This window comes from Trifolium pratense, linkage group LG6, assembly GCF_020283565.1.
Source record: "Trifolium pratense cultivar HEN17-A07 linkage group LG6, ARS_RC_1.1, whole genome shotgun sequence".
Classification (NCBI taxonomy): Eukaryota; Viridiplantae; Streptophyta; class Magnoliopsida; order Fabales; family Fabaceae; genus Trifolium; species Trifolium pratense.
In genome coordinates this window covers 45,429,699-45,453,555 of record NC_060064.1, presented here as the reverse complement: position 1 = coordinate 45,453,555, position 23,857 = coordinate 45,429,699, and the positions used below count along the sequence as shown (strand labels likewise).

At 31.6% G+C, this 23,857-nt stretch overlaps 2 protein-coding genes across 2 annotated transcripts; both read left to right on the top strand.

Annotated features, from left to right (window-relative positions):
- Positions 1-1,492: 1,492 nt before the first annotated feature.
- LOC123893002 (L-type lectin-domain containing receptor kinase IV.1-like) lies at positions 1,493-3,847 on the top strand. The gene has a single exon (XM_045942915.1). It carries the CDS (start codon positions 1,613-1,615, stop codon positions 3,653-3,655), a length of 2,043 nt encoding a protein of 680 aa, XP_045798871.1. The 5' UTR covers positions 1,493-1,612; the 3' UTR covers positions 3,656-3,847.
- A 10,589-nt stretch (positions 3,848-14,436) lies between these two features.
- On the top strand, positions 14,437-21,837 carry LOC123889154 (light-harvesting complex-like protein OHP1, chloroplastic). The gene is made up of 3 exons (XM_045938378.1): positions 14,437-14,743; positions 15,022-15,144; positions 21,602-21,837. The coding sequence occupies exons 1-3, from the start codon at positions 14,570-14,572 to the stop codon at positions 21,668-21,670; spliced, it is 366 nt and encodes a 121-aa protein (XP_045794334.1). The 5' UTR covers positions 14,437-14,569; the 3' UTR covers positions 21,671-21,837.
- The last annotated feature ends 2,020 nt before the right edge of the window (positions 21,838-23,857 follow it).

Genomic DNA, 23,857 nt, shown 5'->3' with positions numbered 1-23,857 from the left:
TATATTATGAGTAACGAACCTTCCTAGAAACCAATTTCTCGTGTTCCTATTAATTTCTCCCTTAGCTAACTTGTAGTAGTACCAATAAAATTTGCAATTTCAAGTTGTGGATAGTTATGTATCTTAATTTGAAAACTACGTATTATTGTTCAAATTCAATAGTATCACCTAACAAATATCCTTTTATTTCTTTTTCTTTTAAAAAGCACTTAATGAATTCTCTTTTCTTCCTTTAGACTTTCACTTAAGTTCGATCACTTGATTAATGCAAACAAAAACTTAGAGAGGAGATAGTAAAAAAGTTTGGTTCAAATAGCTGTAGCCGAGAATTGGACCCACACATTTGTGAGATATGAATATACTTCTGTTTTTATTAACCGAATCAATCTTCATTAACTATCGATTTTCTAATAATATAGCTAATTTTTTAGAGTCAGGATCCGTTGACACCAACTAGTTTGACACCAAATGTTACACCTCTCAATAACGTTTTAACCGATATAAATTTTATAAAATCCACCGTTGGATTGAAAGTTTACATCATATAGATCATTTGTGTAAAATTTCAGACAAATCCAAAATCATTTGATATGCTATTGAGACACATAAAGATTAACGGCATTTAAAAAAATACAAAAACCGTTAATTTTGATGTATCTCAATAACATATCAAATGATTTTGGATTTATTTGAAATTTTACACAAATGATCTATATGATGTAAACTTTCAATCCAACGGTGGATTTTATAAAATTTATATCGGTTAAAACGTTATTGAGAGGTGTAATATTTGGTGTCAAACTAGTTGGTGTCAACGGATCCTGACTCAATTTTTTAATATATCTTTACTTTTTTAAAACAACTAAAATTTGTCTACGATGTGTAGTTCAACTAGAAGTGTTTGACTTTGTAATTAAGGATAATTTCTTAATCTTTTAAAGTTTCGTTCGATACCCTTATTATACAAATAAAATTTATTTAAAATTTAAATTAATATAAAAATATAACATAACATTAAATAACTGATGAATGATAAGTACATACACAATTAAATTCTAAAGTATGAACCAATAGTTAGATGCTCCAATGATGACTGGCGTTGAATTTCGTGGGGAGAATCATAGTTCAATCTTCCGCAACTATGATCGAAAGGAGGCTGAAATCACTTTGATGTCAGAACTGACCTTCGAAACAGATTAGGCGGTTTAGTGGGCAGGATACTGATAATGAAAAAAAAAAATATTCCAAAGTAGGAGCATTCACAAAAATTTAAACTACCAAAATTAAGACACCAAGGGAATATTACTTTTGTCCATAACATAGTTTCTTTAGGATGATGATAACTTCTTTTTTGAATTTAAATTGTGACATAGCATTTTGAAAAGAAAGTACAATAAATGTTCAAATTGAAAGTGATGTATTTCGTCTTTTTGCAATCACAAACACTTGAATGGTCCTTTCCTAAGTTAATAGGTTTCCTTACTATGAAAGTGCTAAGATCTTTCCACGTAAGCCTCATATGAAAATTCAAATGTGTAATACAAGCAAACCATAAAAACAAAACATAACAAATTCAACATAACAAGAATCATATTTCAAAATATACCAAACAATGTCTTCAAAACTTGTAGCAATAATTTTCATGTTTGTGTCATTAGTAGCAAGTGAAGATAGCAATATTAGTTTCATCTATAATGGATTCAAATCATCACATGAACATGATTTGTATCTTGATGGTGTTGCTGATTTAACCTCAAATGGTTTACTTAGATTAACCAATGATACAAAACAACAAAAGGGTCATGCTTATTATCAAAATCCTATAGTTTTCAACAATGGAAGTAGTAATGGTATTTCTTCTTTTTCAACTACTTTTGTTTTTGCTATAAGATCAGAGTTTCCTAATCTTAGTGGCCATGGAATTGTTTTTGTTATTTCTCCAACAAAAGGGTTACCAAATTCATTACCAAGTCAGTATCTTGGTGTATTCAATGAATCAAACGTTGGAAACACCGAAAACCGTGTTTTCGGGTTAGAACTTGATACAATTATGAATACAGAGTTTGATGATATCAATGATAACCATGTCGGAATTGATCTCAATGGATTGAAATCAGAAAAATCAGCTTCTGCAGGATATTATGACATTGATCATAATGAGTTCAAGAATTTAAGCCTTTTTACTGGCTTACCAATGCAAGTTTGGTTGGAATATGATAGTGAAAAGACAAAGATTGATGTTACTTTAGCTCCAATTAATGTTGTTAAACCAAAACAACCTTTGTTATCATTGAACAAAGATCTTTCATCAATTTTGAAAAATACTATGTATGTTGGATTCTCATCTTCAACAGGTTCAATTCTAACCTCTCATTATGTTCTTGGTTGGAGTTTTAAGGTTAATGGTCAAGCACAAAACCTTAAAATCTCAGAACTTCCAAAGCTACCAACTTTAGGTGAAAAAAAAGATTCTAAGGTAATTTTGACTATTGGGTTGCCTTTGATTTCACTATGTTTGATTCTAATGGTAGCTATAGGAATCTTTCATTTCATCAAAAGGAAGAAAAAGTTTTCTGAACTTCATGAAGATTGGGAAAAAGACTATGGAACACAAAGATTCAAGTACAAAGATTTATACTTTGCAACAAATGGTTTCAAAGAGAAGGAGCTATTAGGAACAGGTGGATTTGGTAGAGTCTACAAAGGTGTAATGCCAAATTCAAAACTTGAAGTAGCTGTTAAGAGAGTTTCACATGAATCAAGACAAGGAATGAAGGAATTCGTCGCGGAAATTGTTAGTATCGGTCGTCTTCGTCATAGAAACCTTGTTCCGCTTCTCGGCTATTGCAGGCGGAAAAACGAGTTACTTTTGGTTTATGATTATATGGCTAATGGAAGTTTAGACAAATATTTACACAAACACAACAAAGGACAAAGATTGTTTACCTTAAATTGGAGTCAAAGGTTTAGAATCATTAAAGGTGTTGCTTCTGGTTTGTTTTATTTACATGAAGAATGGGAACAAGTAGTAGTTCATAGAGATATTAAAGCTAGTAATGTTTTATTAGATTCTGAATTAAATGGTAGATTAGGTGATTTTGGTCTTTCAAGATTATATGATCATGGAACAGATCCTCAAACAACTCATGTTGTTGGAACACTTGGTTATTTAGCACCAGAACATACAAGAACAGGTAAAGCTACAACAAGTTCTGATGTTTATTCTTTTGGTGCTTTTTTACTTGAAGTTGTTTGTGGTAAAAGACCTATAGAACAAATAAGAGAATGTGAGAGTGTAATATTAGTTGACTATGTTTATGATTGTTGGAAAAGAGGTGACATTGTTGAGGCTAAAGATGTAAATTTAGGTGTGGATTATATTGTTGAAGAAGTTGAATTGGTTTTGAAACTTGGTTTGTTATGTTCACATTGTGAAGCTTTGGCTAGACCAAGTATGAGACAAGTTTTGAGGTATTTGGAAAGGGATTTGGCACTTCCTGATTTGAGTTTTCTTAGTTTAAGTTCAATGGGATTAACTTCTGGACAGTGTGAGAATTTTCAAGATTTTGGTATGTCTTATGCTTCTTCTTCTATGGATAGACCATTTTCACATACTTCTTCAATTGCTGAATCACTTCTTTCTGGTGGTAGATGAGTTCAAAATATATATCAATTGAAAATGGTGTCATAGGACAATTTGATTGTAATTGAATATTTTTTTGTATCCTTAATGAGTATACTTTAATTAGTTGCTTTTGTATTGTATTATAATATAATTTGAAATAGATTTAAAAATATAAAAATGTTGTACTATCTCTTATCATTGTTATTTTATATTATCTTGTATTTGTAAGTTAGTTTTTTCTACAAAAAATGCAAAGTCCTGTTGTTTCTTATACAAATTTTATAAGAAATTTAGGCTTGTATGTTTTTTAGAGGAAAAGTGAGAGGAGAATTTTTTATTTAAATTAAGAATTTTATAATTTTTTTAAAAAATAATTGAAGGAATTGACAACATGATAAATGACTACATAATTCTTCAATCACATTTAGCTCATTTTAAAATATACTTTATAGTATTTTTAATTTAAAAAATAAAAATATAGAGATAAATAAGAAGAGATGAATAAAAATAAGTAGCTGGTTTTTTTTTCTTCTAAGGAAGCTAAAAAGAAAAGAAGAAGAAAAAATAAAACAAAAAGAAAAACTATTAACGAAAAAATAAGGTTTCAATTGTGTCGTTAATTCTTAAGAAGATCACGAACGCCTTTTGGAGGATGTACAAACGTGAGTCAAGAAGTCGGCATTTGAGGAGGCTCCAAGTTTAGCGAATAAATCAACACATCATGGATATACTTAACTTCGGGACCTTTAATGAGATTGCCACAATGTAAATAATAAAAGTAGAAAACAAGTTCATCAATATTCATATTTTTGGCCAGCAAGGTCCTGCAAGCAAAATGTCAGATGATCATTGAATGAAGCCAAAGAAACCTGCAAGATAATGGCCGAAAGTGTTTCTAATAATGCCACAAAATCCAGATTGAACGGGAGAACTAAGACAACTTACATCCACATTAAGAACACAAGGATAGTTATTAATATTATTGTTCCACTTGATATATCTATCAACTAACCTGTCGTTAGAAGTGAGGGAGAAACACCTTATGAAAGTTTCGACGAACGCACCTTATATTGACATCCTTAAGATAAATTAACTAAGTCAAAATAATAAAATAAAAAGATAAGTGAACAAATATGATGTGACATCAATGATAAAAGATTGTAGAGATATTTGATATATCGGATGACGGATTTCAATTTATATATACGTGAATTTTTTTATCAAGTAGTCTAGTGACAAGAAATTCATTATTTTAAGGTGAATAAATTATAAATCTCATGTTGGAATTTAAATTGTTATATAATCTGATATCCATTTCAATTAAAATAAACTCATCATGACTGTGGCAAGTGCCACAAATAGTTGAAGGGCTGGATGTTAATATTATGCACCATTAATAGTATTTTAATTGAAACTGAACCACAACTGCCATAACTTTTACGAAATCCGATGTAGTTTAATGGATAGTTTTCTTCTTTTTTTTCTTCAATATTTTAAATTATATTTAAAAAATTAATAGGTATCCTACTTGTGCTTAGTACTATAGTTCATACTCCATCCGAATATAATTATAAGCAAAATTCATTTTTTAGGTTTATTGGAAAAATAAGGCTTAACTATACATTTGGTCCTTTACGTTTATTTAGGTTTCAATTTGGTCCCTTACGTTTAAAAAGTATCAATTTGGTTCCTTACGTTTATTTTAGGTTTCAAGTTAGTCCTTTCCGTCAATTTTGTCACATGTGGCAGCCAATTTGCATGACACGTGGCACTTGGACACACTAACACGTGTACTGTTCAAACGATGTTAGTGGCAAAACTAACGGAAATGACTAACTTGATACCTAAAATAAACGTAAGGGACCAAATTGATACTTTTTAAACGTAAGGAACCAAATTGAAACATAAAATAAACGTAAGAGACCAAATGTGTAGTTAAGCCGAAAAGTAATGTACCTAGTCAATAATATAAACCAAATACATTACTTTGTCAATAAATCTAAAAAATGAATTTTGTTTATAATTGTGTCCGGAGGAATACTAGTTAATAAATACTCTCTTCGGTCCTATATATAAGAAAATTTTTACTTTTAGATTCATTGTGAAATGGATTTATCTAGACTACATTATAATCTAGATACATTCATTTCACAATGAATCTAAAAAGTAGATGTTTTCTTATATATAGGACCGGAGGGAGTAATTAATGAGTCATTTTAATCCAGATCCACTCTATTTCCTTATGATAAATGACATGTGGCAATTAAAAAATTTCAATAGAAGATGGAGACAGATGCCCCTTTCTTATTTTTAATTGTTGAATACTTTTATTTTGAACAATTAGACATATATTTAAATGAAACAACAGATATTTAGTTGACAAAAAATAAGTATTTTTAAGTGGAAACGTTTTATTACGTAAGCTGACAATAATGACCATTTTACAACCATTTTTGCTACGATTTGAATAAGTACCCAATGGTTACAAGGCTAAAATCATAGCACTTAGATACGACTTTAACATTGATACATATGTAATTAAATAATTTAAATGGTTGGAGGGTCGGCATCCATTAGATCGATACTTTTCCAAGGGCCACACTTATGGTCGTTCAGACAACCTCCATTCAGGTTTATATTCCAAGTGCATTTCTCGCATGTGTCATGCTGAGCATCGTAAATGTCAAGATAATGACGATGAGGGTTTCCAGGCCATGTAAAGCTGCAAAAGAATAATGTAGTACGAATGAAATTTGGTTTGAATGAAAACTCATAATAGTCTGTATATTGTAGTGTGTGAAATCCAAGATCATCATCTTGTGATTTGCAATGAACAGTCATATTTGAGGGATGTGGAGGTACCACTAGTGTATTGAAAATCGTCACCACTACCTCACCCGCACTGGTTTGAAATGCAAGTAGTATAATTAGGAGAATTGAAAATTTTAACGTAGTTGAATTTGGAGTTGCCATTGTTGTATGCATAATACCCACAAGATTTACAACAATCTTAATTTATAGTAGCAATAAAAAACTTTAGTCAACAAAGTATTTTCTCAAATAAGAAAGTTTGTTACATTTTTCCAACTTATTAAATTGTAATAATTATTTAATACTATTTTATTATTCTTTCTACTAAATTTTTTTACTCTTTCAAAATCACATTTATATCTATAATCTACTTTCTTTTAAAAAAAAATATCAATTGAAAATGGTGTCATAGGACAATTTGATTGTAATTGAATATTTTTGTAATTTGATTTAAAAATATAAAAATGTTGTACTATCTCTTATCATTGTTATTTCATATTATCTTGTATTTGTAATTTACTTTTTTCTACAAAAAATGCAAAGTCCTGTTGTTTCTTATACAAATTTTATAAGAAATTTAGGCTTGTATGTTTTTTAGAGGAAAAGTGAGAGGAGAATTTTTTATTTAAATTAAGAATTTTATAATTTTTTTAAAAAATAATTGAAGGAATCGACAACATGATAAATGACTACATAATTCTTCAATCACATTTAGCTCATTTTAAAATATACTTTATAGTATTTTTAATTTAAAAAATAAAAATATAGAGATAAATAAGAAGAGACGAATAAAAATAACTAGCTGGTTTTTTATTTCTTTTAAGGAAGCTAAAAAGAAAAGAAAAAAAACAAAACAAAAAGAAAAACTATTCACGAAAAAATAAGGTTCCAATTGTGTCGTTCTTAAGAAGATCACGAACGTCTTTTGGAGGACGTACAAACGTGAGTCAAGAAGTCGGCATCTGAGGAGGTTCCAAGTTTAGCGAATAAATCAACACATCTTGGGTATACTTAACTTCGGGACCTTTAATGAGATTGCCACAATGTAAAGAATAAAAGTAGAAAACAAGTTCATCAAAATTCATATTTTTGGCCGAAGGTATTTCTAATAATGCCGCAAAATTTAGATTGAACGGGAGAACTAAGACAACTTACATCCACATTAAGAACACAAGGATAGTTATTAATATTATTGTTCCACTTGATATATCTATCAACTAACCTGTCGTTAGAAGTGAGGGAGAAACACCTTCTGAAAGATAAGTGAACAAATATGATGTGACATCAATGATAAAAGATTGTAGAGATATTTAATATATCGGATGACGGATTTCAATTTATATATATTGAGTTTTTTTATCAAGTAGTCTAGCGACAAGAAATTCATTATTTTAAGGTGAATATATTATAAATCTCATGTTCGGATCTAAATTGTTATATAATCTGATATCCATTTCAATTAAAATAAACTCATCATGACTGTGGCAAGTGCCACAAATAGTTGATGGGCTGGATGTTAATATTATGCACCATTAATAGTATTTTAATGGCTTAATTAGTAAAATGGTCCCTTAAAGATATTTTTGGTTTCACATTGGTCCTTTAAAGAAAAAAAGGTCTGAATAGGTCCCTTAAAGAAAAAAAGGTCTGAATAGGTCCCTTAAAGACATATTCGTTATTCAGTTTGGTCCTATTCAGACCTCTTTTTAGGGACCAAACTGATTAACGGAGATGTCTTTAAGGGACTTATTCGTACCTTTTTTTCTTTAAGGGACCTATTTGGACCTTTGTTTTTTTAAGGGACCAATCTGAAACAAAAATATCTTTAAGGGATCATTTTACTAATTAAGCCTATTTTAATTGAAACTGAACCACAACTGCCATAACTTTTACGAAATCCGATGTAGTTTTATGGACAGTTTTCTTCTTTTTTTTTCTTCAATATTTTAAATTATATTTGAAAAATTAATAGGTATCCTACTTGTGCTTAGCACTATAGTTCATGCTCCATCCGAACACAATTATAAGCAAAATTCATTTTTTAAGTTTATTGGAAAAGTAATGTACCTAGTCAATAATATAAACCAAATACATTACTTTTTCAATAAATCTAAAAAATGAATTTTGTTTATAATTGTGTCCGGAGGATTACTAGTTAATAAATACTCTCTCCGGTCCTATATATAAGAAAACTTTTACTTTTTAAATTCATTGTGAAATGGATGTATCTAGACTACATTATAATCTAGATACATTCATTTCACAATGAATATAAAAAGTAGATATTTTCTTATATATAGGACCGGAGGGAGTATTTAATGAGTCATTTTAATCCAGATCCACTCTATTTCCTTATGATAAATGACATGTGGCAATTAAAAAATTTCAATGGAAGATGGAGACAGATGCCCTTTCTTATTTTCAATACTTTTATTTTGATCAATTAGACATATATTTAAATGAAACAACAGATATTTAGTTGACAAAAAATAAGTAATTTTAAGTGGAAACGTTTTATTACGTAAGCCGACAATAATGATCATTTTACGACCATTTTTGCTACGATTTGAATAAGTACCCAATGGTTACAAGGCTAAAATCATAGCACTTAGATACGACTTTAACATTGATACATATGTAATTAAATAATTTAAATGGTTGGAGGGTCGGCATCCATTAGATCGATACTTTTCCAAGGGCCACACTTATGGTCGTTCAGACAACCTCCATTCAGGTTTATATTCCAAGTGCATTTCTCGCATGTGTCATGCTGAGCATCGTAAATGTCAAGATAATGACGATGGGGGTTTCCAGGCCATGTAAAGCTGCAAAAGAATAATGTAGTACGAATGAAATTTGGTTTGAATGAAAACTCATAATAGTCTGTATATTGTAGTGTGTGAAATCCAAGATCATCATCTTGTGATTTGCAATGAACAGTCATATTTGAGGGATGTGGAGGTACCACTAGTGTATTGAAAATCGTCACCACTACCTCACCCGCACTGGTTTGAAATGCAAGTAGTATAATTAGGAGAATTGAAAATTTTAACGTAGTTGAATTTGGAGTTGCCATTGTTGTATGCATAATACCCACAAGATTTACAACAATCTTAATTTATAGTAGCAATAAAAAACTTTAGTCAACAAAGTATTTTCTCAAATAAGAAAGTTTGTTACATTTTTCCAACTTATTAAATTGTAATAATTATTTAATACTATTTTATTATTCTTTCTACTAAATTTTTTTACTCTTTCAAAATCACATTTATATCTATAATCTACTTTCTTTTAAAAAAAAATATCAATTGAAAATGGTGTCATAGGACAATTTGATTGTAGTTGAATATTTTTGTAATTTGATTTAAAAATATAAAAATGTTGTACTATCTCTTATCATTGTTATTTCGTATTATCTTGTATTTGTAATTTACTTTTTTCTACAAAAAATGCAAAGTCCTGTTGTTTCTTATACAAATTTTATAAGAAATTTAGGCTTGTATGTTTTTTAGAGGAAAAGTGAGAGGAGAATTTTTTATTTAAATTAAGAATTTTATAATTTTTTTAAAAAATAATTGAAGGAATCGACAACATGATAAATGACTACATAATTCTTCAATCACATTTAGCTCATTTTAAAATATACTTTATAGTATTTTTAATTTAAAAAATAAAAATATAGAGATAAATAAGAAGAGACGAATAAAAATAACTAGCTGGTTTTTTTTTTCTTTTAAGGAAGCTAAAAAGAAAAGAAAAAAAACAAAACAAAAAGAAAAACTATTCACGAAAAAATAAGGTTCCAATTGCGTCGTTCTTAAGAAGATCACGAACGCCTTTTGGAGGACGTACAAACGTGAGTCAAGAAGTCGGCATCTGAGGAGGTTCCAAGTTTAGCGAATAAATCAACACATCTTGGGTATACTTAACTTCGGGACCTTTAATGAGATTGCCACAATGTAAAGAATAAAAGTAGAAAACAAGTTCATCAAAATTCATATTTTTGGCCGAAGGTATTTCTAATAATGCCGCAAAATTTAGATTGAACGGGAGAACTAAGACAACTTACATCCACATTAAGAACACAAGGATAGTTATTAATATTATTGTTCCACTTGATATATCTATCAACTAACCTGTCGTTAGAAGTGAGGGAGAAACACCTTCTGAAAGATAAGTGAACAAATATGATGTGACATCAATGATAAAAGATTGTAGAGATATTTAATATATCGGATGACGGATTTCAATTTATATATATTGAGTTTTTTTATCAAGTAGTCTAGTGACAAGAAATTCATTATTTTAAGGTGAATATATTATAAATCTCATGTTCGAATCTAAATTGTTATATAATCTGATATCCATTTCAATTAAAATAAACTCATCATGACTGTGGCAAGTGCCACAAATAGTTGAAGGGCTGGATGTTAATACTATGCACCATTAATAGTATTTTAATGGCTTAATTAGTAAAATGGTCCCTTAAAGACATTTTTGGTTTCACATTGGTCCTTTAAAGAAAAAAAGGTCTGAATAGGTCCCTTAAAGAAAAAAAAGGTCTGAATAGGTCCCTTAAAGACATATTCGTTAATCAGTTTGGTCCTATTCAGACCTCTTTTTAGGGACCAAACTGATTAACGGAGATGTCTTTAAGGGACTTATTCGGACCTTTTTTCTTTAAGGGACCTATTTGGACCTTTGTTTTTTTAAGGGACCAATCTGAAACCAAAAATATCTTTAAGGGACAATTTTACTAATTAAGCCTATTTTAATTGAAACTGAACCACAACTGCCATAACTTTTACGAAATCCGATGTAGTTTTATGGACAGTTTTCTTCTTTTTTTCTTCTTCAATATTTTAAATTATATTTAAAAAATTAATAGGTATCCTACTTGTGCTTAGCACTATAGTTCATGCTCCATCCGAACACAATTATAAGCAAAATTCATTTTTTAGGTTTATTGGAAAAGTAATGTACCTAGTCAATAATATAAACCAAATACATTACTTTTTCAATAAATCTAAAAAATGAATTTTGTTTATAATTGTGTCCGGAAGATTACTAGTTAATAAATACTCTCTCCGGTCCTATATATAAGAAAACTTTTACTTTTTAAATTCATTGTGAAATGGATGTATCTAGACTACATTATAATCTAGATACATTCATTTCACAATGAATATAAAAAGTAGATATTTTCTTATATATAGGACCGGAGGGAGTATTTAATGAGTCATTTTAATCCAGATCCACTCTATTTCCTTATGATAAATGACATGTGGCAATTAAAAAATTTCAATGGAAGATGGAGACAGATGCCCCTTTCTTATTTTCAATACTTTTATTTTGAACAATTAGACATATATTTAAATGAAACAACAGATATTTAGTTGACAAAAAATAAGTAATTTTAAGTGGAAACGTTTTATTACGTAAGCCGACAATAATGATCATTTTACGACCATTTTTGCTACGATTTGAATAAGTACCCAATGGTTACAAGGCTAAAATCATAGCACTTAGATACGACTTTAACATTGATACATATGTAATTAAATAATTTAAATGGTTGGAGGGTCGGCATCCATTAGATCGATACTTTTCCAAGGGCCACACTTATGGTCGTTCAGACAACCTCCATTCAGGTTTATATTCCAAGTGCATTTCTCGCATGTGTCATGCTGAGCATCGTAAATGTCAAGATAATGACGATGAGGGTTTCCAGGCCATGTAAAGCTGCAAAAGAATAATGTAGTACGAATGAAATTTGGTTTGAATGAAAACTCATAATAGTCTGTATATTGTAGTGTGTGAAATCCAAGATCATCATCTTGTGATTTGCAATGAACAGTCATATTTGAGGGATGTGGAGGTACCACTAGTGTATTGAAAATCGTCACCACTACCTCACCCGCACTGGTTTGAAATGCAAGTAGTATAATTAGGAGAATTGAAAATTTTAACGTAGTTGAATTTGGAGTTGCCATTGTTGTATGCATAATACCCACAAGATTTACAACAATCTTAATTTATAGTAGCAATAAAAAACTTTAGTCAACAAAGTATTTTCTCAAATAAGAAAGTTTGTTACATTTTTCCAACTTATTAAAATGTAATAATTATTTAATACTATATTTTATTATTCTTTCTACTAAATTTTTTTATTCTTTCAAAATCACATTTATATCTATTATCTACTTTGTTTAAAAAAAAAAATCTATATCTATAATATGTATAAACTAGAACTTTTTACCTTTCTATTTCCTCTCAAATACTTGTCACTCATGCATTCTTTTCTATGGTTCATTTGAAAATTAATTCATTTAATAATTTTCTATAATATTTTTATATAAAGTAAAAAATATTCTAAATTTAAGTTTTACATTAATTTTTGCCGGTTATAAAAAAACATGAATTTATAATTTAATAGTTTAAATAATATTATTATAAATGTGGCATAATACATTTATTAGTTACAAACAAATTATAATTAATAAAATAATTTTAGATAAAAAATGCATCAATTACATAATTAATATTATTAAAATAAACATTTAGATATATTAAAGTTGTAACGGTTATATTATTAAAAAATATAAAAAAAGTCTTAATATTATATTAATTATCATAAAGTCTATTTAATTTTGTGTTTCTCTAACTCACTATAAATATAAATATAAGTGATTGTGCCAAAACAAATTCATAAAGTCATTTCATTATCATTCTTCTTTGACAAGTTTAGCGAATAAACCTGCACTTCAATTTCCCTCTCTAATTGTTTGATAAAGAGAAACAATTATTTGAGAGAATAACTCATTTATATCTTAGATCAATACAACATGAATATACTTAACTTGGGGACCTTTGATGAGATTGACACAATGTAAACAATCAGAGTAGAAAACAAGTTCATCAATATTCATATCTTTGGTCAGCAAGAGGCTCTTGTAGATAGCATACATTTAAGCGAGCAAAATGTCAGATTACCCTTGAATAAAACTTGAGAAGACTTCCAGATAGTGGCCGAAGGTGTTTCTAATAATGTCGCAAAATCCAGATCACACGGGAGAACCGAGACAACTTCCATCCACATTAAGAACACAAGGATTATTATTGTTCCACTTGATATATCTATCAACCAATCTATCGTTAGAAACGGGGGAAAAACAGATTCTATACATTTCAACCATAGCTCAAATGTTACTTTTGATGGAATTAAGTTATATAAGTAGTATATTTTCTTTGTTTTGGTTTCCTAAACCTGATGTCTCTTTCGATAAAACTTATACCTTTCATGAGATTGTAGAATGTTCAAAAGAGTTTTAATATTCTTAAATAAAAGCAATAGCTAGAAATATTTTGCCTATTTATTTCGTCTTCACTATCTATCTAAGGCACTGTTTGGTAAGTCTAATAAGCTAGCTTATAACTTATTGGACTAGCTTATAAGCTTGTTTGATAAAAATGTGAAGTGTTTGGTAACAAGCTTCTCTAACTAGCTTATAGCTTTTTTTGAGATGCTATTTCAAGTAGCGTATGAGCTTATAGCTTTTTCATTTTATTTCATATTTACCCTTATTAGTTTTATTTATTTATTTTTTAAAATTATGTAATAACTACCCACTAACACTTACCCAAAAAAAAAACTACCCACTAACCATGTACTTTTATGTCATTTTGTACTTACAACAGCTAAAATTGTCAAACACTTTAATTTTATTCTACTAGCTTTTCAGCTATAAGCTACTAGCTATCAGCTATAAGCTAGCTTTTCAGCTATAAGTTAGCTTATCAGCTATCAGCTAGCTTATAGCTTATTTTTACTAAAGAGAGTCTAAGTAGAATTTCGTCAATAAAAACAGTAGAAATTCTAACATTTTTTTTTTATAAGAAATTCTAACATTTTGTACATGAAAACAATTGATTGAAAATAAAATATATGAAAAATATCGATATATGATATATCTAGTTATCTGCCGTAGTTATTGTAACACGTATCGATTGTGTCAACCCACTTTTTTCCAATTTGTTTAGAACCACACAAAAACAAGTGGAAAATAGGAACTATGAAAACAAAACTAGATAACCCCAACAATGAAGTAGTAGTTACTGTTATCAACCATTGCAATGGCTACCTCATTAACAACATTGCAATCATCATTCATCTTAGGAAGAACCCCATCACTTCAATCTACAAACCACCAAGTTTTCTTGTTTCAAAATCATAACTTCAATCAATCAGCACCTCACAAGAAGAGAATTTCCTTCACTGTCCAAGCAGTAGTCAAACCCCCTTCTGGTGTATGCACTTCATCTTCTTAGTTTTTATAATATATCTAATATTTATGTTCTCATTTGTTTTAGAATACTCTGGTGGCTAGATTCGCACATTTTGAATGTGGATAAGTGGAGGGTTCGGGGTTTGTACCCTGACCCCTCCAATAATATTTTTAGTAGCTACTAACTGAGTTACACGGACTTATTATCTTATTTTTGTTAATTTTCCTTTTTTTTTAATAATAATATTGTTATTTATGAAGTAATTGGGTTATTGGGTTTTTTTTTATAATTATTTTCAGGTTGAATTTCCAAAAGTACAGCCTCAATTTAAACCACCATTTCTTGGGTTTACAAAGACAGCAGAAGTATGGAACTCTAGAGCATGCATGATGGGACTCATTGGAACTTTCATTGTAGAGCTTGTGAGTATCTTCTATCTTCATTTTTAATCACTTAGCATTTTACTTTCACATATATCATTTGATGAAACTGTGTTATATAAAATTAAAAACAAATTAGAGATTAGGTGGAATAGGATTTGGATTCCCTTCGGTTGAGTAATCGAAGTTAAACAATTGAGATCGTTTGATCTTGATCAAACGACCCACAACTTAAATGTGTCAATGACTGAGTTTAAATCTATGTTGATTAATCTTGATTGAATTATTTTTTTTATTTTGACAAAACAAACTTAACTCAATTCATTAATCAAATAAATGTCAATACAAAGAGGAATCAACTCGAAAATACAATGACTAGACATGGAATAAATAGGCCACCCTTGTTAAAGAGTGAACAACCTTATTCGCTTGATGCTTCACAAACTTCACCTCAAAGTTGGGACATAATAATAATAATAATAAAGACTTAATATGGTGAATTAAAACACTAAATTTGGAAGTACCACTACGCCTAGATGAAATAGCATCAACAACAATTTTTGAGACACTTTCAAGAATGACATTAGAAAGTCCTCTATGCATCACTTCACAAATAACTTCCTTTAGTGCCATAGCTTCTCCTTCCATTATGTTGAGCTTTCCTTGTATTGGAACCTATACACACTGAAGCTTCATCTGATAACAAGTTAAATACCACACGTGCTAATTAGCCTTAGTGTACAGGATTATGTACTTGCGTGTATTCAATACTTAGTATAGACCCTAGCTACTGTATATATACTAACACTGTATTCATTCCCAAATCAATGAAAGAATGACTTTTGTTCCCTTTTTTCTCTGTTCATAATATGGTATCAGCTTCCTTCAATTGGAAGGTTGTTACGATCCTAACCGTTTTCTAACCATTTTCCGCTGCAATCTTCATCTTCTTCCTTGAGCTTCTTGCTCAATTCACCATTGATTTCTTCAATTTTCTGCAATCTCGTTGAACTTTCACCATGCCTCCCCGTGTTGCTCCGACTCCAGCTCCGATTCCACCGAACAATTCCGATTCCTTTCTCTATGTTCATCCTTGTTCCCTTTTTTCTCTGTTCATAATACCTTGACTGAATCTACCTCGGTGGTCTCTTAGGCACCACCCCATCCAGTTGCTTCTGCAGTGTCATAACGAGGAGGCTGCCACTGCTGCAGCGCCGGTTCTGTTAACAGCTGCTGGACTGTTGGTTGATCATCATCAGACCTTGAACTTTGGCCCATTCATCCCACATGTGCATAGCTTGCATTCCAACTTTCCAGGCATTCAATTTGCTGTCATTCCACACTTTGTTATTGCGACTCTGCCACATTACCCACAACAGTAATGCTTGGCCTTTGTGGAAGCCTGAATTTTCCAAATTCTCTCCCATGGTTCCTCAATCTGCAGCCTGTTTCTCAATGCTTTTTCCTTCATTAATTTTCTAATGGTTCCACAACAATAATGCTTAGCCTTTGAAGAATAATGCTCCAAGAAGGCCGTTTGCTCCTCCGATACACACTTATCAAGGAAATTTTTCATCCAGTTCCCAAGAAGTTTTGACACCATCTTGTACAACACATTACATAACGAAATCGGTCGAAAATCTTGATTGATTTAATAGTCCTGATTTGCACAACTGCACGAGTCTGTGAATTGGTGGCTGTAGAAAATCTATGTCTAGTAGATAGGGTGAGATAATGTTAAGTTGAAAGGAAAAAGGTAAGATCTATCATAAAATTAATGCTATGTATAACTCATAAACACAAAATCGATTTATAGACACATTTTTACTTCATATTTCATCTAATGCAAGACTTTTAACGTACACCTTGATTTTCAAGTCTGGACATCTATCTTTGATAGATTTTGATATCATCTTAAAATTTGAGTTTGTTATTTTACTTTGAAATGTGATGAGGTGATGTGTGCTCGGAGTGTCTTTGATAGATTTATAAACATAAGCATTATTCTTCACTCTTCATAGTTGTTGGTTATTTAGTGAAATATAGTGATTGTATAAGCAAGAACTAAGATGTAATCTGACTGCAAAAAGGCTTGTTGTATTATTGAGCAGCAAAACTTGGTACTTATACAGCCATAAGGAAAAATAAAAAGGCAAAACATTTACTATGTAACTGATACTTAGAGACTTTAATTATTCTGATCCCAATAACTAGTTTAAACTTTATTGCCTAGAAATTAGGAGAAATAAACATTGATTGAGCAGCTCATGGGTCATTCCATCAAACACTCCTCCTTGGCACTAGAGCTGCATATTCCAAGCCTTTTCCTCATGAACTCAAATCTGGTTTTTGAAAGTGCCTTTGTTAAGATGTCTGCATTCTGATGTTCTGTTTTACAATAGACAAGCTGAACTTCTCCATCCTTTTGAACTTCTCTTAGATAGAAAAACTTGATCTTGAAGTGTTTGGTTCTACCATGGAACACTGGATCATTAGCAATTGAAATTGCAGCTTGGTTATCCACAAATATCTTTGTGCTTTCTGTTTGATTCATGTGCAAGTCTGTCATGAGCTTTCTGATCCAAATAGCTTGATTCACAGCAGCAGCAGCAGCTATATATTCTGCCTCTGCTGTCGATTGAGCTATAACTTCTTGTTTTTTTGAACACCATGAAAAAACTCCAGAACCTATTGTAAAACAATAACCTGATGTGCTCCTCATATCATCAACACATCCAGCCCAATCACTGTCAGAATAACCAAGAAGGCAGAAACTTTTTACTTGACTGAACCTTATTCCGTAATCAAGTGTGCCCTTGACATATCTAAGAATTCTTTTAGCTGCTTGAAAATGAATTTCACTAGCACAATGCATGTACCTTGATAATAAACTTACAGCATACATGATATCAGGCCTAGTTGCTGTCAAATACATCAAACAGCCTATTATGCTTCTGTACAATCTCTCATCAACCTTTTCAGCTTCATCTTCTTTGCAAAACTTCTCTTTTTGATTCATTGGAGTTGTAGCTGGTTTACATTCTTCCATATTGAACTTCCTGAGAACTTCTTTTGCATATTTTTGTTGGCACACAAATATTTTATTTTGCTTTTGTTGCACCTGCATTCCAAGGAAAAATGTCATTTTTCCAAGGTCTGTCATCTCAAAAGCACCTTTCATTTCCTCCTTGAACTTGCAAATAAGTTCCTCATGACTTCCTGTAACGAACAGATCATCAACATAGAGTGATACAACAAGTATTTCATTATCAACCTTTTTAACATATAAGGTAAATTCACTTGGACTTTTTGCAAAGCCTAAGTTCATCAAGTGTCTATCTATTCTGCTATACCATGATCTTGGTGCTTGTTTTAGCCCATACAAAGCCTTATTTAATCTATATACCTTCTCCTCCTGTCCTTCAACAACAAAGCCCTCTGGTTGTTCAACAAATATTTCTTCTTCTAAGTATCCATTCAGAAAAGCTGACTTGACATCCATTTGATGTATAACCCAACCATTTTGTGCAGCTAGAGCTAGCAACAACCTTATGGTATCCAATCTAGCTACTGGAGCAAATGTTTCAGAAAAATCTACCCCAAAGATTTGGGCGTATCCCTTAACAACAAGTCTTGCCTTATACTTGTTTAGGGAACCATCAGAATTAAGCTTGGTCCTATAAACCCATTTGACTCCAATAGCTTTCTTATGGTTAGGTCTGTCCACCAATTTCCATGTCTGATTTTTTTCAATCATCTTGAGCTCCTCCTTCATCGCATCCATCCATTTTTTATCTGTTGCAGCTTCTTCATATCCAGCAGGTTCCATGATCGCAACATTACACCTCTGATAAATGTCAGAAAGTGATCTTTCTCCTCTAACAGGTTCATCATCGACATCTTCATTCACCTCTTGGAATTCAATCTTGTCATTTTCCCAGCTCCAGCTATCTAACTCCATGAATTTTACATCTCTGCTGACAATTATTTTGTTTTGATGTGGCAAATATATTCTATAGGCCTTAGCAATTAAGCTACAGCCCACAAAAATTCCTGGTTCTGCTTTCTTATCCAACTTGTCTCTCTTAACTTGATGTATATAAGAGAAACAAAGGCAGCCAAATGTCTTCAGATTAATTAGCTTTGGTTTGCTGCCATGCCAAGCTTCAAATGGAGTCTTTTTCTGGACGGCTTTTGTTGGCAGTCTGTTCAAAAGAAAAACTGCAGTATTTGCTGCCTCTGCCCAAAATTCCTTTGGCAGCCCTTTGTCATGAAGCATACACCTTGCCATCTCCATAATTGTTCGGTTTTTCCTCTCTACAACACCATTCTGTTGTGGAGTGTACGGTGCTGTTAATTGATGTTCAATGCCTGCATCTTCACAAAATTTATTAAATTTTTCAGAGGTATATTCAGTTCCATTATCCGACCTGATCACCTGCATCTTGCTTCCACTTTGAGTTTCAACCCAAGCTTTAAATTTCATGAAAATACCAGAAACTTCAGATTTAAACTTCATAAAATAAATCCAACACATCCTTGAATAATCATCAATGAATGCAATGTAATACTTACTGCCATTCAATGATGGTGTTTTCATAGGTCCTCCCACATCTGTGTGTACCAATTGCAGCTTTTGTGTGGCCCTCCAAGTATTGTTTTGTTGAAAAGGAAGCCTTTTTTGTTTCCCATATTGGCAAGCGATACATTCAGGAGGCATAACTTCTAATTTTGGCAAGTCATTCACCAAGTTGTTCTTCTTCATAAAAATTAGAGCAGCATGATGGAAGTGGCCCAATCTCTTGTGCCAAAGCATTGTACTGCTAACCTCCTTGTGCATTGCAGCCTGCTCCTTGTTCATGAAATCTAAGGTAAAACTTTTGCCTTTCATTTGAATTTTGAATACCTCTCTACCTTCTGAATCTTTAATCATGCAATTTTTATCTTCAAAAAACACCTTATAACCTTTTTCCAGCAACTGTGGAACGCTCAACAAATTTTGATTTATTTCAGGAACAAACAAAACATCAGAGATAAGTTTCAAACCTGTGTGACCTTCAATGGCCACAGTTCCTTTGCCTTTTACTTCAATGTATGCTCCATTTCCAATCTTGACTTTAGAGAGAACATTTTCATCAAGCTCTCTGAATAGCTCACGATCATAAGTCATGTGATTTGTACAACCACTATCAATTAGCCAACTTTCCGTGGAGTAATTGGAAGCAAAACATGATGCAGTGAACAACTGCTCATCTTGTGATTCATCCTCAGCAACCTTGACTTCTTGTTGTTGTTGTTGAGATTTGCATATTTTTTCCACGTGCCCTAACCGACCACACTTGTGACACCTTACATCTGGTCTCCACCAACACTTTTTTTCTGGATGATTAGTTTTTTTGCAATGAGGGCAGGATGGATACAACTGAGTGTCACTGTTTTGATCATTGTTTTTGCTGTTTGAAAAACCTTCAGAGTTGTTGCGACCTTTTCCTTTTTTGTTGATTTGCAACTTGACTTGAAATGCACCCTCCATAGATTCCTCTTGCCTCATAAGCCTTCTTTGCTCTTGTGCCTTCAGTGCATGTAATACTTCTGCCAGTGTAATATCGCATAGATCTTTTGTGTTCTCCAAGGTGGCTATAGATGCTTCATATCTTTCAGGTATTGTCACAAGAATTTTTTCTACAATTCTTGAATCAGGAAACTCAGCACCCAGCAACCTAACCTTGTTGGCAATGTTGAGTAATTTATCCGAGTACTCTTTGATTGTCTCAGATTCTTTCATTCTTTGTTGCTCAAATTCTCTTCTTAAATTTATCACCTGCATGCTTCGTATCCTCTGGTCTCCTGCATATTCTTCTTTCAGATAATCCCAAATAGCTTTCGCTGATTTGAGAGTCATGATTCTAGTAAATACAGTTTTTGAAACACCAGCAAATAGACATGCTTTTGCTTTTGCCTTCTTGGTTTTTCTCTGTTTGTGATTTCTAATCTGAGCCATGCTTGGATTTTCTCCTAGTGGCGGAACATCGTAATCTTCTTCTACAGCTTCCCAAAGATCTAAAGCCTCTAGGTAGGATTCCATCCTCACAGCCCAAAGGTCATAGCTTTCTCCATCAAAAATAGGTGGAGCAACCTGCGAAAAATTTGTTCCGGCATCCATTTCACAGATCCCGTAAGAAGATTGCTCTGATACCAATTTGTTGGTTATTTAGTGAAATATAGTGATTGTATAAGCAAGAACTAAGATGTAATCTGACTGCAAAAAGGCTTGTTGTATTATTGAGCAGCAAAACTTGGTACTTATACAGCCATAAGGAAAAATAAAAAGGCAAAACATTTACTATGTAACTGATACTTAGAGACTTTAATTATTCTGATCCCAATAACTAGTTTAAACTTTATTGCCTAGAAATTAGGAGAAATAAACATTGATTGAGCAGCTCATGGGTCATTCCATCAAACAATAGTGAATACTTAATTGTGATGTATTTTGCAGATAATCAACAAGGGAATACTTGAGGTGATTGGAGTTGAGATTGGAAAAGGCCTTAATCTTCCTCTATAATCATTCATTTTCATTCTGCATGTGACTATTGTCACTTGTATTTAATTTTAATTTTTTTTTTTTAAATGGTTTCAAGAACATGGTTTCTCATTACTTGTTATTCGGCTATATCTAATACTGTAATTTAAAATTTTGGCTTAAGTAATACCAATGCAATTGTGAATGGAGTGTTGCTTGTGATTTTGTACATGGAACTTGGTTAAATGCTTTTAAAGCTATTATCTTAGTTAACCCTTTTAAAAAGACTTGGAAATTTTTCTATACTTCGTCAACCATTTGTGCTATGAAATGATTAATTTTCCGAATCTTCTTCTCCATAATGATTTAAGGTATCCAAGTTTTTTTTTTCTTTCTTATAAATAAGGTATCCAAGTTCTTAATCGTTTTTATTAATTACTAATGCATTCTGCTAAAGTTAAGTCTTGTCATAATTCTTTGTTTTTTGTCGTAGTCAATGGTTTTGGACGATGACTAATTTTGATTGGTCAGTAGAGCGGCGGTGTTATAGCTTCGACCAATCATATGTATCCTAGAACTCTTTAGATTGAAACATATTTCTTTCTGTTCTCTCATATCTCTTAAGTTATTTTGTTTTGCTTTTTGTTATTTTCGTTATTTCGGGAGTAAACGTCCACATAGTCTGTCGTCAGTTTGTCATAACAATCTAACCTATCTTCTTTGATGATGATGATTGAGATATGCTAATCAACAAGAGACTTTTTGAGACTTGTTGGGAACGTTATGACCAACTGAGAAACATTTGTCATCTTGTATTCCAGATTTTGATGGTGGCATTATTGAATGTTGGCCCCCAAAAGTGGCAACATGTTCGGCTTTATCTCATGATTATAACAACCTCATAATTTGTTATGATATATTTATAATATCTACCTTTGATTTATTAATCAACGTTTAATATATTATCATTCACTTTAGAGAATCAGAGCCATTATTTGCACCCTCAAATATCAAACAAGGTGTTGTATGCCAAATTATTGTACTAGAGATAAAGTTGTGCCCATCATTTCCTTTTATTTTATTTTTAATCAATAAAGCAGTTATAAAAAAATGAAGAGTTGGAGATTCTTGTGAGAAAATTTTAACCGGAGTCACTCTCCTTCTAGATTATGTATCATACTTCATGTGTATTCAACTATAATGAGAAACATGGTCTTAACTTCAAAAAAAAAAAAAAAAACTATATTGAGAAACATGTCTACACGTGATTTGAATCCTCACATTTTTTCTTTTTAATGGGTTGAATATTCAAACTTTAATCTAATTAATGTTAGACTTTGTTTGTTGGAGTCTTCAAATCATGCCATAAATAAATAAACGAAAAACAACAAAAGATAAGTAGTTATGTCAAATTAAACTGATAGCGCTAGTGATGTTTTATGTCATTTTCCTCGAGTCTTCGTCCACGTGATCATCCATCGTTTCTCAAGCTGCCAAGCCCATGATTGATTCATTCAAAATTAACAAAAGAATCTTAATTAGGAGGGACTAAGATGGGGATTAGATATTGTTCTAGACTGGGCCTAAGCCCAATTCGGCGTTGAGCTCAGCCCAATAGTACACTAGTCCAAGGTCACACGTTCCTATTCAATGGCCACAGAAGTTGACACTTATGTAACGGCCGACAAGACAACCATCAATGTTTAGCTTGCCAGATTTTCCTTCATGTTGACGGTCTTAACTAGCAGTGATGGCTATATATGTATCATTCTTACTCTCAAACCTCTCACTTCACACAAACACTGACTTGAGTGTCAGAGTGTCTTGCAAGAACTTCTCTCCCCTTTCACCACCACCGTATTGTAGAAGCGTTTTAGCGGCCACGATGAATCTGATAAGGTAAGATCAAATATCAATAATAATTGACAATTGAAAACGATATCTCTTTGCATTCCTCCTCCACGTCTTCATTCATCATTTTCTTAGCCGCCAAGCAAATCATAGACTGACTGTTCAAATCACACATGCAAGTGTGAAAAAAAATATAACATTATACTTATTTTAAGAAACTAGATGACGTTGATGTTTTAATTTCCTATACTACACATCAAACACTTACTAGTAAATTTTATGACTTATCCACCAAAGTTGGAAAAAATCTGTGGCTCACATGTGCACAAGTTTTCAAATGATCCCTATTATAGGTTCCAGGATATTTCTTAGTAGACT

Bases quoted from the DNA above. Each gene is read 5' to 3' on its own strand.
- LOC123889154 (XM_045938378.1), top strand. From the start codon at position 14,570: ATGGCTACCTCATTAACAACATTGCAATCATCATTCATCTTAGGAAGA. The intron at 14,744-15,021 runs GTATGCACTTCA...AATTATTTTCAG, and splicing joins TAGTCAAACCCCCTTCTGGT to GTTGAATTTCCAAAAGTACA. The intron at 15,145-21,601 runs GTGAGTATCTTC...TGTATTTTGCAG, and splicing joins GAACTTTCATTGTAGAGCTT to ATAATCAACAAGGGAATACT.
- LOC123893002 (XM_045942915.1), top strand. From the start codon at position 1,613: ATGTCTTCAAAACTTGTAGCAATAATTTTCATGTTTGTGTCATTAGTA.